The following is a 14,793-nucleotide window of genomic DNA, read 5'->3' on the forward strand; positions in this document are numbered from 1 at the left end:
GGGGTAGATGCTCGAGAATTTCCAGGGGGACTCCTGAGGCTCGATCCCGCCTTTGCGTATGCCGAACCTCCTTCCTCATGACCTTTGTCATGGGTGGAGCGCCTCACGCTGGCTCCCGGCAATGATAGAATTCCAGTTGAGCTATTCCAGATCCTGAAAGATGATGCTGTGGAAAGTGCTGCACTCAATATGCAATATGCACTCAATATGCAATATGCCGGCTCCCGGCAGATCATATTGATATGCTGACACTATATATATGTTTCAGTATAACAGGAGGATATAATGATTATAAACCTATTAACACCTAACAGACTCCTAAAATATTTAAAGCAAAAATGGGCAGAATTGAAAAGAGAAACACACAGTCTCCGTGACAGTGGATCTCCGCTTTCAGTGATGGATACAACCAGACAAAGTCAGCAAGGAAAATGGAGGACCTGAGCAACCCTGAAACCGACGAGACTAGTACATGTTCTTCCCAAGTGAACACGGAACATTCTCCAGGCCAGACCCTGTGTTAGATCACAAGTCTCAATAAATTTAGAAAGACGGAAATCATACAGAGGATCTTTTCCAGTGACAGTGGAATGAAACTAAAACTCGAGAAAAGAAGGAAAATTGGAAATACGTGGAAATTGTCCAGGTGGCCAATAAGCATATGAAAGATAAGCATACATTGTTTGCTGTATATTGAAACCACAGAGCTATACCAGCACCTCCTCCTTTGCTATGCTATGCTATGCTATGCTAAGTCACTTCAGTCGTGTCCGACTCTGTGCGACCCCATAGACGGCAGCCCACCAGGCTCCCCCGTCCTTGGGATTCTCCAGGCAAGAACACTGGAGTGGGTTGCCATTTCCTTCTCCAATGCATGAAAGGGAAAAGTGAAAGTGAAGTCACTCAGTCGTGTCCGACTCTCCGTGACCCCATGGTCTGCAGCCTACCAGGCTCCTCCGTCCATGGGATTTTCCAGGCAAGAGTACTGGAGTGGGGTGCCATTGCCTTCTCCGCCTCCTCCTTTAAATGGTTCCAGTTAATTGGACTGACAAGATCAAGAGGTGGAGCAGTTGAAACTCCCATCGCGCCACCAGCGGGAACACAAATTCAAATAAGTACTTTGGAAATCTGGTGTAATCCACAAAGCTAAACATGTGTATGCTCCACAACCCAGCCATTTCGTTCAAGGGACATACCTTACAGAAATGAGTACTTACATAAGAATGAGTGTATACATAAACATTTCCATAATTTCTCTTCTTAATAGTTTCAGCTGGAAACAGCCAAATGTTCCTCAACACTAGAATAGATAAATGCACTGTAATATGTTCATTTGGTGGAATAGCGCGTATGCATGAAACAGTGCGTATATATGAAACTGCATGCACCAGTGTGGATGAACCTGGTAGATGTAAGTTGAAACAGCCAGTCACAAAGGAGTACGCAGTGGAATGGGTGATTTCAGTTATATGCCAGAAGAAACAAGCAGAGCTAATTTGTGATTATAGAAATTCTGATAGTGGTTTGTGGTAGACGATGCCCTTCACTAGCGCACAACACCACCTTCTAAGGTTCTAAAGATATTTTGTAGCTTGATCTACATAATGAGTACACAGGAGTATGTATGTGTAAATATTCATTGCACTCACTGTATGCTTAAGATTTGTGCATTGTAGTACATAAAATGTAATTCTCAGTTAAAAAAAATTTTTTTTTGACCACATGTGGCATGCAGAACTTCCTCGACCAGGGATCGAACCTGCATTTACTGCAGACTCCGGAAGCTCAGAGTCTTAATCATTGGCCCACCAGGAAAATTCTAAAAAAAAAAAAGTTCTAAAGAAATGAAGTCAGAAACAAAAGCACATCCATTTGCCAACTTTTTGATGTTAGTCCAAGCTTTTTCCTTTGCCAGTGGTGGATCCATTGTTTTCAATTCAGCCTGGTCTAGTGTAAACCATACCCTCAGTGTGTTATACAAAATCTTATGGTCTGTCCTTTTAAACTGAAGCAGTTTTCGCAGCAGTCTGAATCAGGATCCTTCTGGATTTTTGGTTCCCTGTTTTTTTTTTTTTTTTTTCTTTTTCTTTTTCTTTTTTGGCCACACTGCCTGGCATGTGGAACTTCCCTGACCAGGGATCGAACCTGTGCCCCTGTGGAGTCTTAACTACTAGGCCACCAAGGAAGTCCTTCCCCAGTTTTTTCTTGTTGTCTTACGTGCATCCGATATGACCAGAAGTTTGTTTAGCATCTTGCCTTTATTACATCTCTCAAAATTTTCAGCCAGTAATCTGTTTCATTAAGTAGTTTATGAATTGCGTTTCCTGTGACCAAAAAGGAGCTTGAAAATTCTAATTTAGAGGCTCCTGCATTTCCTTGTAGCCCTGAAGTTCGATGACTGGTATTTCGTACATTTGTGCAGTTCTCCTAGCACAGGAGGGGAGTGCAGCTGCAGTGATTCCCACGTCACTGTTACCTCAGCATGGATTCTGCCTGCCGTCATGTCCTGACTTCTCTCTCCTTTTTGTCCATCCTAGCTACCCACTGCTGAAGCTGCCCTTGCCAGGAACAGGACCCGTGGAATTCACCACTCCTGTGAAAGATTACTCGCCCCCACCTCTGACCTCTGACCACAAGCCTGGAGAGCCCAATGAGCAGCCAGAGTGGGTAGGTGCTCAGCGTGTCCTGAGGAGCGCCCTGGGCATTGGGTGCGGATTGGCCGTGGCAGGGGTTCTGTGTGGAGTGAGGGTGGTCAGCTTCTGATGGGCGAATGCTTAACACTTGAACCACTTTATAAAGGCACTGAAAATATTTAGCTTACATTTAATAGTACATCCAGTCACACATTCCTGTTTTGAAAGGAAACACTAAATGGCATGGCAGGAAGGTGACTGTCCTGGAAAAGCTGGGTTGTGGTTGCTGTAGCTGCGGCTGGCTGGGTCTGGGTCCATATACTGTGGGTGCTCGGGCCAGGCAGTGCCCTGGCAAACGGACCTCTCCTCCTTGAGCCCAAGTGGTTGCGGGAACCACTGAGTATCCCTGGAGAATGTTTTATCTTCTGAGTCCCATCACCATTTAATGTTAGCAGTGAGGGCTTAGCTTTTTCAAATCTGGTAGGTGCTGTTTTATCCTCACAGTGCAGTCAGGTAAAGCGTGCAGGTTCTGCTTGTTCGCCTGTTGTGCGATTGAGGAAGCTGGGAATAGCAGTGTGCCTCAGTTTCAGTTCAGTTGTCATGGGGTCAGCACTGGGTTAGAACTCCAGATCTCCTGACCTGAAGCCAGCTGCTACTTTTGAATCGTGCTTTCCTCAGCCAGCTGTCTCTGAGCTGAGCATGAATGCAAAACAGAAAGAAAACCTACAGGAATGCAAAACCTCCAGGTGAGGGTCTGGGCTGCGGGATGTAACCCGCGGGAACTCTGGACTCATTATTTGGAAACCTTAGAGGAAATGATAAGCTCGTCCTGCCAGCTGTGGATGACATGTTCTTCCCTTGCGTGCTGGGCCCTGGTCCCGTGGGTTGGTGCCGGGCTTGCTGAGCCTGTTGTTGAGGAGCAGAGCCCAGCTCAGGGCACACAGCTCCTCTTCTCCCACCCTTTCTGTGCCAGTGATTGCACATTCCTTCCTGTTGCCTTTCTGGGTAATGTAGCAGCCAGGTAACTTGATGTCAGCTTTGCTCTAATGTTGCTAAAGTAGAGATCTGGTTAGATAGGTGTGTGTTATGACTACACATGGTTTCAGGAGGAAGTGGAGAACACAGGCTCAGTGGTACTCAGCCACGCAGGTTAGGGTGAGCTGATGAGGCGGAAACCAGTTCATAGCTTCATGTCTCAGCTTGACACTTCGCTCATTGTGGGATCAAGCCTTTTGCCTCTTTTACTCTGTCTTTAAAAAAAAAAAAGTATTTATTTATGGCTCCACTGGGTCTTTATTGCAGCAGGCGAGGTTCTCTCTAGTAGAGGTGCACGGGCTCAGTTGCCCAGCAGCGTGTGGGGTCTTAGTTCCTCAACCAGGGATCAAAACTGCGTCCCCTGCATTGGAAGTAGAATTCTTAACCACTGGACCAGGAGGAAAGTCCCTCCATTAACCTCTTGATGGGGTTTTACCACATAATGGAGTTGATGGTTCCTGGTCACAAGGGTAGTCTGCGTTTGTGAGTGTTTTGTGACTAGTAGAGTTCAGTGGGCCTGATGGTAGTTAGGGGTCTATCCAAGGTCAGGGGTTCACTTGTTTGTGAGCCCTTTCCACTTCTTGATGTCCTCTTTGGGCCTGGGATGATGATAGTGTGGGGGTACAAAATAGCTTGAGGGTTTCTCTTTCTCACTGGGGTCCGCAGCCCCTGAAAGGTTGAGAAAGAGATGCAGCCCTGGCTCAGTCACCTGGTGTCAGGCCTCTCCGTGGTCAGTTACCTCACCAGGATTGACTGTTGTAACAATAAAGGTCAGCAAGGCAGAACTTGTAAAGGATTGCTTTAAGTACAAGGAACAGAAAACTCAGCCCAAACCTGGGGAAGTGAGAAGGGCATTTCGGGGTCATAGAGCTCACCCACAGGCAGGACTTACTAACGGACAGCATGGGTTAGGCCTCAGAAGGAGTCCATCCCTCAACTGTACCCTCTCCGGGTCAGCTCACTGTCCTCTCCCTAATGGGGGCTACAGCAGATTCAGCCCTGTGGGTGCCCACTTGGCTCTGCATGGGATTACCTGCCTGCTCCCACCCGAGACCCTGTGAGCAGGGAGGTGCTTTGCTGATTGGCTTCATCACCACACTGCGGGTGAGAGAGACTGTTTCCAAAGGAAGATTAGGAAGTGCAGGCCCTGGGCAGCACAGCACAAGCGTCTGCTGCTCACAGCAGGAAGCTGTGATGTCCTTCATTCCTCATCCATTCCTTTATTATTCAGCACGTTTATTCCTTGTCTTCAGTGTGCCTGGCAGAATGATCGTGGGGACACGTGGAGCCTCACTGCCCCGAAGGAGACGCAGGGTGCTTGGGAAGAGAACATGGAGATGTGGGTTCTTTTGTCAACAGCACACAGGAGCCAGCCCCAGGAGTTCCTAGTGGTCAGTGCTGAAAAAGAAGATACATTTTGCAGCAAAATACATACATAGCTGAGTCTGTGTGCTTCAATAACTAAGTGGAGGAGAATAGACAGATCTGAGCAAAAAATTCTGAATTTATGTAGCTGCTCTGCCCTCAGAGAGGTGGAATATAATCCCCCTTCCTTCATTGTGGACTGCGCACAGTGACTTCCTTCCAGACAGTGCCAAGTGGAAAGGGGAGGAGAGAGTGGCTTTACAGTGGAAACCCTGACAGGTAGCTCTCGACACGGTGTTCGGGGTCACCATCAGCAGTGGCAAATCAGGTTGATGGTATATACCTTGATGTGTGACGAGAAGGGTGCTTTACCTCTATGTTCTTCCTCTGCAAACACCGTAATCCCAGTCTGACCACGAGAAGAACATCAGACAAATCTGTGAGGAGTGGTCTACACAGTCCTGACCAGCACTCCTCACGACTGTCAAGGTCATCAGAAAAAGAGAGTCCAAGAAACTGTCCCAGCCAAGAGAAGCCTCACAAGACAGGACAGCTGGATATAACATGGTATCTTGGATGGGATCTCAGGAGAGAGAAAGGACATGGGGACAAGCTGAGGAAATCTGGTTTCCTTACTTTGCCTTGGTGATAGTTTCTCAGACTTGCCTTGTTCTCGATGAGCTTGACAGTTTCGAGGAGTGTTCCTCAAGCGGGAATTTGTTTCTATCTCTCTAGACTAGTCTCAGCTTGTGGGGTTTTAGAAGGAAGACTGCAGAGGTCAGGTGTCATTCTTTTCACATCTGTCAGCCTCCTAAAGTATTTTTTTTAATTTCTGTAAAGTTCAGTCTTTGTGCTCTGAAGTTCTTGGCACCATCAGGGGTTTTCTTGTGGTTTTTTGTTTTTAGTCTTTTTTACAGAAGTATGAAACATCTAGTTGTGGTTTTCTTTTTTGAGAACTGTATTTCTTTCTGGTTGCTCTGGGTCTCCATCACTGCGAGTGGGCTTCTCTAGTTGCCTCGAGTGGAGGCTGCTTTTTAGGCGCAGTGTGCGGGCTTCTCATTGTGGTGACTTCTCTTGTGGAGCACAGGCCCGAGAGTGCTCAGGTTTTGGTAGTCGTGCCTCTCGGGCTCAATAGTTGAGGCGCATGGGCTTCATTGCCTCGCAGCATCTGGAATCTTCCTGGACCAGGGTTTGAACCCGTGTCTCCTGCATTAGCAGGTGAATTCCTAACCACTGGACCATCAGGGACGTGCTTAGTTGTGGTTTTAAATTTGCATTTTTCAGATGAATATTGTTGAGGTCTTGTTGTATTTGCACATCTTCCTTTGTGAAGTATTTCAGTATTTTGCTCATTTTGAGCTGAGTTGTGTGGATTTTTTTTAATATGCAAAGCTATTCAAAGAAGTATATTGATAATGGAAAAAGTGCAATAATCTAGATATCCTTATATAGAGAAATAACTAAATTATACTACACCCATAAACTTGAATGTACCCATTAAATAGATTTTTAAGCTCAACAAAGTAGATTAAGTAGGAAAAGCCAAAGATAAAACAGTATGTGTACTATACCAACCGTTTAAAAAATACATGCATAGAAAAAGTATTAATTGCTTAATCATGTCTGACTCTGGCTGGATGGCATCACTGACTCGATGGACGTGAGTCTAGGTGAACTCCAGGAGTTGGTGATGGACAGGGAGGCCTGGCGTGCTGCAGTTCATGGGGTCGCAAAGAGTTGGACATGACTGAGCGACTGATCTGATCTGATCTGATGGTAGTTTTATTCGTAGTTTTTAAAGAGAAGTTCCATACTGTTCTCCACAGTGTCTGTATCAGTTTACATTGCCATCAACAGTGCAAGAAGTTTCCCTTTCTCCACATCCTCTCCAGCATTTATTGTTTGTAGATATTTTGATGATGGCCTATAGTTTCCTTTGCTGTGCAGAAACTTTTAAGTTTAATTAGATCCCATTTATTTTTGTTTTTATTTCCATCATTCTAGGACATGGGTCATAGAAGATCTTGCTATGATTTATGTCAAAGAGTGTTCTGCCTAAGTTTTCCTCTTAAGGGTTTTATAGTTTCTGGTGTTACATTTAGGTCTGTAATCTGTTTTGAGTTTATCTTTGCGTGTGGCATTAGGAAGTGTTATAGTTTCATCCTCTTACGGGTGGCTGTCCAGTTTTCCCAACACCACTTATTGAAGAGACTGTCTTTTCTCCTTTGTATATTCTTGCCTCCTTTGTCAAAGATAAGGTGCCCGTAGGTGTGTGGGTGATGGATTTCTTTTACTGAGTTATAATTCTTTCTGTGTGCTGGAGGTGTCTCTCTGTGTAGCCCTCTTCTCCCCTTTTACTAACGTGTTCCCACAGTGGGATGGAGGCTGCACCCTGCGGTTGGGCCTCGTGCGTGTCTGTCCTCCAGAAAGGACTCTAATCAACTCTGCCGGCATCTCGTGCCCTGGGTTAGGCCTGGCGTGTGTTGGAGTCACTGATCACCCCCATGTGGGGGTGCGGGGAGGTCAGTTCCCACTGGGAGGAGGGGTGTTTTTACCAGGGCAAAGCAGAAAGGTGAAGACTTGGCGTTTCTCAGCTGTGTGACCTTGGGCAGGTTATGTAACGACTCTGTACCTTAGTTTCCACATTCGTAAAAGGGGGATAATAGTGACACCTGCATTACAGTTGTCACGGGATGACGGGAAGGGGTGCAGATTCAGGTCGGCGTCTGGCCCGCCGCTGGCATCTGTAAATGAGTCTGGCTGTCACCACTGTCCTTGCTTACATCTGGCCAGGGTGGAGGGCCGGGCAGAGGTTCCTGTGCTCAGAGGTTCTAAGTGCGCTAGGCGTGCTCTCCGTGTCTGTCACCAAGAGACAGAAGTGAGGCTTTCTTCTTGGAGCTTGATAGGTGATCAGGTAGTTGGGACCAAGTTAAATCCTGGGCTCTGGAGTTTAAATGAATCCCCTCAGCAGTGGGAAGCTGAGCCCTTCGAGGCAGCGACTTGGTGTGAGAGTGGTGGTAAGATGGTCAGTCTTACAGAAACCTGGAGATGGGGGTGATGGTGCGTAGGAGGAGGGTGAGGGGGCCAGAGAGGGGAAGGGGGCTTCATTTTACAGGGATCGCAAGGCTACCTGTAAGAGCTTTAGGACATAATGATATACTAGATGGAACTGGCGTGCATCGGGCTACATGCCTTACTGGCTGGTTGCTTGTGTTGTGTTATTTGGTCTGCACAGTGATCTGCCGAGCTCTGAGGGTCTGTCCCCGTTTCCCTCAATTCTGGGACTGATGCTTGGAAAGCGTAGAGACCCTTGTCCAAGGCACGCAGCTGGGGGTGGAGCTAGAATGTGAAGCCCAGCATGGCCCCTGCACCTCCCCCCACAGCCATTCCCCGCCTGTCCAGGGCTGGGGAACAAGGAGCAGGATCCCGTCCTCCAGGAGCTGAGCGGTGGGAGTGCTGTCAGGGGCCCCTGGGTGTGTCAGCGCAAAGGCAAAGGGCCTGGAGCTCTAGGATGCTTTCTCTGAAAGAGAAGGATGGATTATGTGTGTGTGTGTGTGTGTGTGTGTTTAAACAAGCTTATTTTATTTTATTTTATTTATTTTTGGCTGTGCTGTATCTTTGTTGCTGCGCTGGCTTTTTTCTCCAGTTGCCGTGCGCAGGCCTCTCATTGCAGTGGCCTCTCTTGTTGCGGAGCACCCTAGGGCTCCCGGGCTATAGAGCACAGGCTAAACAGACATGGTTCACGGGCTTAACTGCTCCACAACACGTGGGATCTTAGACCAGGGATCAAACCTGTGTCCATTGATGGGCAGATTCTTTACCACTGGACCACCAGGGAGGCCCAGGGATTGTGTTTAAAGCAACAACAAGCCTGAGATGTCCTGCTGTGGCCTGGCCCTGCTAGACTGGATCATCATGGAAACCTGGCCCTCATGCCAGGCCCTGCCTGCCGGTCCACCTGGGTGCCTGGGCTTCCAGGCCAGCCCTGCAGCGTGGGCGGTGGCAGCCTAAGCCTGAATGCGAGGTTTCCGAGGAGCCCAGGTCAGGGTTCGCATGCTGAGACGGTGGCAGCTGAGACCCCACAGGCCCTAGGACCTCAACTCCCCTCCGGCACTGCTGTGCTGGGCCTTTGCTTCTGCTCCCTGTTCTCCATGGGATCCACATGGTTCAGAACCACCCCGGCATGTAGGACTCACAGATTGGGAACTGGGCAGCCCCGGGCTTGACTCCTGCCTCTGCTGCTTTGTGGCCTTGGGCATACTCTTGTTATCTCTCTGAGACTTGATTTTCTTATCTGGGTCCTCTAGCTCAGGGTCCCTTACTGTGAAGGCTGCGGTTGTCTCAGAGCCTGCATCCACGTCAGACAGTGAGGGAAGCACGCCCCCTGCAGGCTGTGGGCTGGGGCCTCTGGTCCCTCACTGGGTATTGGTTGAAAGTCCCCTCAGTTCTGTGCCTTGTGGACCTTTTTGGAGCGTTTCACAATTCGGCTGACATCACCAGAGTGGTGGCTGTAAGGACGGGGCTAAGGAATGTTTTTTCCTTCCATTTAAAACAAATTGCGGCAGCAAAAGCACCAAGTCCTACCCCTTGGCCCACCAGGGAATTCCCTCTCAACTATTTAAGCGTACCGTTCAGTGGTATTAAGTGCATTCACATTGTACAACCATTACCACCATCCTTCTCTATAATGCTTCATCTCATAAAACAGAAACCCTGCACCAGTTAAACAATAACTCTGTACTCCCCCTTCTCCAACCCCTGATAACCATCTTTCTGCTTTCTGACACTCTGAATTTGACTCCTTTAGGCGCCTCATATCAGTGGAATCAGGTGGTGTTTGCCTTTTTGTGCTTGGTTTATTTCACTTAGCATAATGGCCTTAAGAGTAATAGTCTTTTGTAGCCCAATCTCAGAAATAAAGAGCTCATCATTTTGCTATATTCTGTTTCTCAGAAGCAAGTCACCAGGTCCAGCCCACTCGCCAGCAGAATTACACTTGGGCATGAGCATGAGGAAGTGGGGCTTACTGGGGGCCACGTTAGAAGCCCCCATCTGTGAGGGCCCCTCCCTCTGATCCCAGAGGCACCAGGACTCCACTGGCCCTTAGGTGCTCTCCATCACCCACTTAGGATACCTTGTGTCATCTGTTTCCGTGTTGTAGGCTTCCATGTCTGTGTCTTACTCGAGTTTCAGGCGGGGATTATGGTAAGGCCCAGCAGTGAGTGGTAGGTCCTGCCCACCTCTTCTGCTCCCATGTTCGTGCCTGCCAGCTACCAGCATCCGCATCTCATTTGTCAAAGATCTCTGGCACGGAAGGCCTGAGGTGCTGGAGAATTCACATCCCCTAGGAGCTGCCCTTATCCTGTAACTGTAGGAGGAGTTGGTGTGTAACCTCAGCCATCATTCTTTATGTGGGGTAACTCAGCTAAACCGTCATCCACAAGGGTCACTTGCTCAGCAGCCCACCCTTGGTGGTGGTCTTCCTTGCCCTGCCCTGTCCCTGCTCCCCTCCCCGTGTTCCTACCACCTCCTGAGGACACCGTGTATCCAGGGTTTGCTGCTGGGGGAACCCCAACCGAGACAGTGAGTGGAACAGTGAATGAATGACAAGAGTTAGGCTCCTGCCTGTTAGATAAACCACCGTAAGAGAGTTGGGATGCCTGGAAGAGGGGAGTTGAGGGCACATACACTGGACGATGAGTTTGATACAGACATGCTAGACTGACCCAAGATCCTGAAAGAGCTGGGTGGATGTGGGATAGCTGCTTGGAGAGTTCAGCTGGAAGTCGGGAGGGCGAGTGAGGGCCGGCCTGCAGACAGAGGGCCAGGCGAAGCGAACGGCTGTGCGTGGGCTGTCCTCTCTGTGGTTTTGCCTGGTGAGCCTCACCTGCTGAGGAGTGAGAGCAGATGAGCAGGGGGGGTTTACCCGAGCGGGTGGAAGGTCAAAGGAGAGAGAGGCGTGCAGGGCTGAGGGGGTTCAGATTCTGTGCAATCTGAAAGTCGTGGATCCTCTCCCCTAACAATGATGAGGTTATGATAGTAGATACACTTCTGAGAAGAAATGTGAGTTGGGCAGGGTGCTCACAGAACTCCTGGGGCCATCCCAAGAGCCCTGATGGAGAGCTCTGGTTCTGAAGTACGTTCTTTGTTGCTTTGCTGAAATGGAGGCCTGGTGGGGTCTGGGTTTGGACTGGAGGGCCAGGGAGCCGTCCTGCTTGGAAACTGAAGCTTCGGTTGGGCCCCAGGTTGAGGGGTGGAGGAGGTGGTCTCTGCGGTCACAGCCTCGTGCCCACTGTGAACAGTCTGGTGGCTCTACCGGGCCAGCTGTCCCTGGGTGCCATGCTCTGTCCTTCGCGGAGATGCTGGAGGGTGCTCACCCCAGTGTCGCTCTCCCTGTGGAGCTGCGAGCTGTGTCGAGTCGAGGAGCTCAGGTGGCGTCCGTTCTGTGCAGGTCCCTCTGCACCTCCTGACATCGTCTGCCGGGCCTGGTCTGTGCAGAAGGCTAAGCGCGTGAGGCTTCTGTCCCCAGCGCCTGTCAGAAATGCACACTTCACCAAGGCTCAGGTGGTGCCTGGGGTGCTTTGTGTGATCAGTATCTTGGCCCATGCTTAAGCTGGAGCACGGTGTTGTTGCTGGTGGATGGCGTCCTCTCCTCACACCCGCCCTTCAGAGTTCCTGATGGCCGCACAGGTGTCGGGACATCCCCCCATCCCTGACCAGGCCCGGCTCCCTCCAGCTGGCACCTCATAGCACCCTAGGGCTGCAGGCTGGCCTTTCCTGTCTCCGGGTAGATGATGGCCTAACTTTAGTGTTCCCTGGAGCACTGCTTTGTAAGGTCGCCCTTCCCTCTGAGACAGTCAGGGCTTTTCTTCGTCACCTGGTTAAAACCCAGACAGTTCAGTCAGGCGTCATCCCGGCCCCCTCATTGCTCTGTGATTTCCGTTACTCCCATCAGGACTCCCCTGTGCTGTCTGAGCTGCCCCTGCCCCCTCCTGCCCCCCGCCTCCTGACCACCCCTCCCGCCCCCCCACTACCCCCTCCTCACCGCCTCACCTCCCCTCCCACCCCCCCACTACCCCTCCCACCTCGCAGCCCCAACGCAGCTCCTCCCGGCCAAAACCCTGCCTCGGCCAGTCCAGTCTTGTTTTGGGGCTGCTCCTCGACACGTCCACCGCTGGGAGTCGTTCCTTGCCTGTTACATGTGTGTCACTTTGTCACTTAAGTGCCTTTAAGGATACACAGCAGGTTCTGGTGAGGGGAGTGTGCTGTTTCAGTGAGATCTGGGTAGGAATCCTCACATCCTGCTCAAGTCCTGAGACCTGGAGTCACTTTGCTTCTCATAGGAGAGTTGTGCCGGCCAGTGAGAGGACACACCACACCTGTGCTTGCTTATGCGTCCATGGACACTTAGTCTCTGCGTGCACTGTGTGTGTGTGTGTACACGCGTCCTAGTGATGCTGCAGTGTGAATGTCATTATCCCCATGTCACACGGAAGAAACTGAAATCCAGAGACGTCAAAGTTATTTCCAAGGCCACACACTTTGAAGAGCAGAGATTTAAAACTGGGTCTCCTGAGCTCAAAATCCACTGACCTGCAAGTGGCAAAACCAGGGTCAGCACAATGGGTTCTGCCCTTGGGGAGCTTGTGGCCTCTTGGCAGGTCCTCAGGCGTTTGGCGTCAAGGGCTGGATAAGACAGGTCTTGTGCAGGCTTTGAGGGTCACTCTGCCTGTTGTGAACTCTCACCTCTCATTGTTGTGTGAAAGCAGAACAGTGTGGAATGGGGTGGCTGTGGCTCTGTTCCAGGAAAACTTTCTTTAGTAAAACAGGTGCCAGACTCACTTAATGGCCTGTGGTCACTGTTCTGTTGAGAAATAGGTAGGAAAGTGGTTTATTCAGTGGTGAGAAGGCCCTTGTGAACGTCTTCATTATTTAAAAAAAAAATTTTTTTTGGTCACACCACGCAGCATGTGGGATCTTAGTTCCCTGACCAGGGGTGGAACCCACACCCCTTGCGGTGGAAGAACAGTGTCTTTTTTTTTTTTTTTAATACTTATTTTGCGGTACCAGGTCTGAATGGTGGCACGCGGGATCTTCCATCTTTGTGGGTATGCAGGATCTTTACTTGTGGCATGTGGGATCCATTTCCTGACCAGGGATCCAACCCGAGCCCCCAACTGTGGAAGCTCAGAGTCTTAACCACTGGGCTGCCATGGAAGTCCCTGGGCATCTTCGTGTTTGAAGGGCTGTATGGCTTTGCCCATGCTAGGTGCTCAGTCAGTCCTTACCCAGGACCGGCCGTGTTTCTCCCTCTTGTGCTGAGCTACCTTGCTGGTGGTGGTTTAGTTACTCAGTCGTGTCTGACTCTTTGCAACCCCATGGACTGTAGCCCGCCTAGCTCCTCTGTCCATGGGACTTTCCCAGCATGAGTACTGACCTTTCTACCATCCCCCATCTCTTCCGCAGTACGTGGGGGCCCCGGTGGCTTATATCCAGCAGATATTTGTGAAATCTTCCGTGTCTCCCTGGCACAAGAACCTCCTAGCAGTAGATGTGTTCCGCTCACCTCTGTCGAGGGCATTCCAGCTGGTGGAGGAGATTCGGAACCACGTGCTGAAAGACAGGTATCCATGCCAGGCCCCAGCCTCCCCGACCCAGCTCCACACCTAAGGTGGGGCACAGCCCTCAGCATAAATCTGCCGAGCTGGCCAGCTCTGCGAGACTAAGAGGGTGGGTGAGCTCGCTTCGCCTTTCTCAGGGGCGAAAGTCCACACAGCTGCTGGGTCCACTGCAGCTGTGTTCCCCTCAGACCTGTGCCCACAGCCCAGGGAGAGCCCTGAGCTTCGTCCCCAGGCCTCACACAGATGGATCCACTGGGCCGACTCTGGGACAGGCTCTCCGAGACCTGGTTGACTGGTGGCCCTGAGGGCTCACTGTCCAGAGCTTGTGAGATGCGAGTGTGATGGTGGCCAAGCTGACGAGAAGCCAGCTGTGCCCAGAGGTCCCCTCCCGGAGTCCCAGCCCACCAGTGCTTCTCTGGGGCGTGCTACCCTGCAGGCTGCCTCAGTGCTAGTTGAGGTTAGCTGAGGGCTTGGGCCACACACAGCACCTGGTTTTCACCCTGCCTCCTCTGCCTGCCGAACTGCAGGGGTTCTAGTGAGGGAGCTGTGCTCACTCCCGAGCACGCCTCTCCTCAGAGGGGCTGGGCTTTGGGGCTCCACGTGCACTTGGAAGGTCAGGCTGCCTCCCCGTGTGGTGGCTGAGCCCCTGGAAGAACTTCCCCGGCTGCCCTTGTCCTCGGCCCTTTGAGACACCAGGCACCTGGGAGCGTCATGCGCGGGGCTGTGTAGGGCTGGCAGACTCGGCAGCGCCTCGTCCTGTCCCCCGCACAGCTCCGGGACCAGGAGCCTGGAGGACGTGTGCCTGCAGGTGACTGACCTGCTGCCAGGCCTCAGGAAGCTCCGCAACCTCCTGCCCGAGCATGGATGCCTGCTGCTGTCCCCCGGGAACTTCTGGCAGAATGACAGGGAGCGCTTCCACGCAGACCCCGACATCATCAGGACCATCCACCAGCACGAGCCCAAAACCCTGCAGACCTCAGCCACACTCAAAGGTGCCGGGGCAGTCCCTTGAGAGCCATCGGGGGCCTGTCAGTCACCACATCCTCTTCAGAGGCTGCTCTGGCAGATCTGGGGTTACCCTGAGTTTCTCAGGGTGGGGAAGAAAGGGGTCCTTGGTATCTCTATGTAGCTGCCGGTCC

At 50.9% G+C, this 14,793-nt stretch overlaps 1 protein-coding gene across 6 annotated transcripts in view; it reads left to right on the forward strand.

Moving 5' to 3' along the window:
- LOC102390570 (SREBF chaperone) overlaps window positions 1-14,793 on the forward strand; it is a 98,213-nt gene that overhangs the window by 71,317 nt on the left and 12,103 nt on the right. For all 6 annotated transcript variants that reach the window (XM_025272558.2, XM_025272556.2, XM_025272559.2 and 3 more), the window contains 3 exons: window positions 2,538-2,667; window positions 13,500-13,657; window positions 14,426-14,646. In XM_025272558.2, the coding sequence (XP_025128343.1) occupies window positions 2,538-2,667; window positions 13,500-13,657; window positions 14,426-14,646 (509 nt within the window). The remainder of the gene's footprint in view (window positions 1-2,537; window positions 2,668-13,499; window positions 13,658-14,425; window positions 14,647-14,793) is intronic.

Source organism: Bubalus bubalis, chromosome 21 (genome assembly GCF_019923935.1).
Source record: "Bubalus bubalis isolate 160015118507 breed Murrah chromosome 21, NDDB_SH_1, whole genome shotgun sequence".
In the NCBI taxonomy this organism is placed as follows: Eukaryota; Metazoa; Chordata; class Mammalia; order Artiodactyla; family Bovidae; genus Bubalus; species Bubalus bubalis.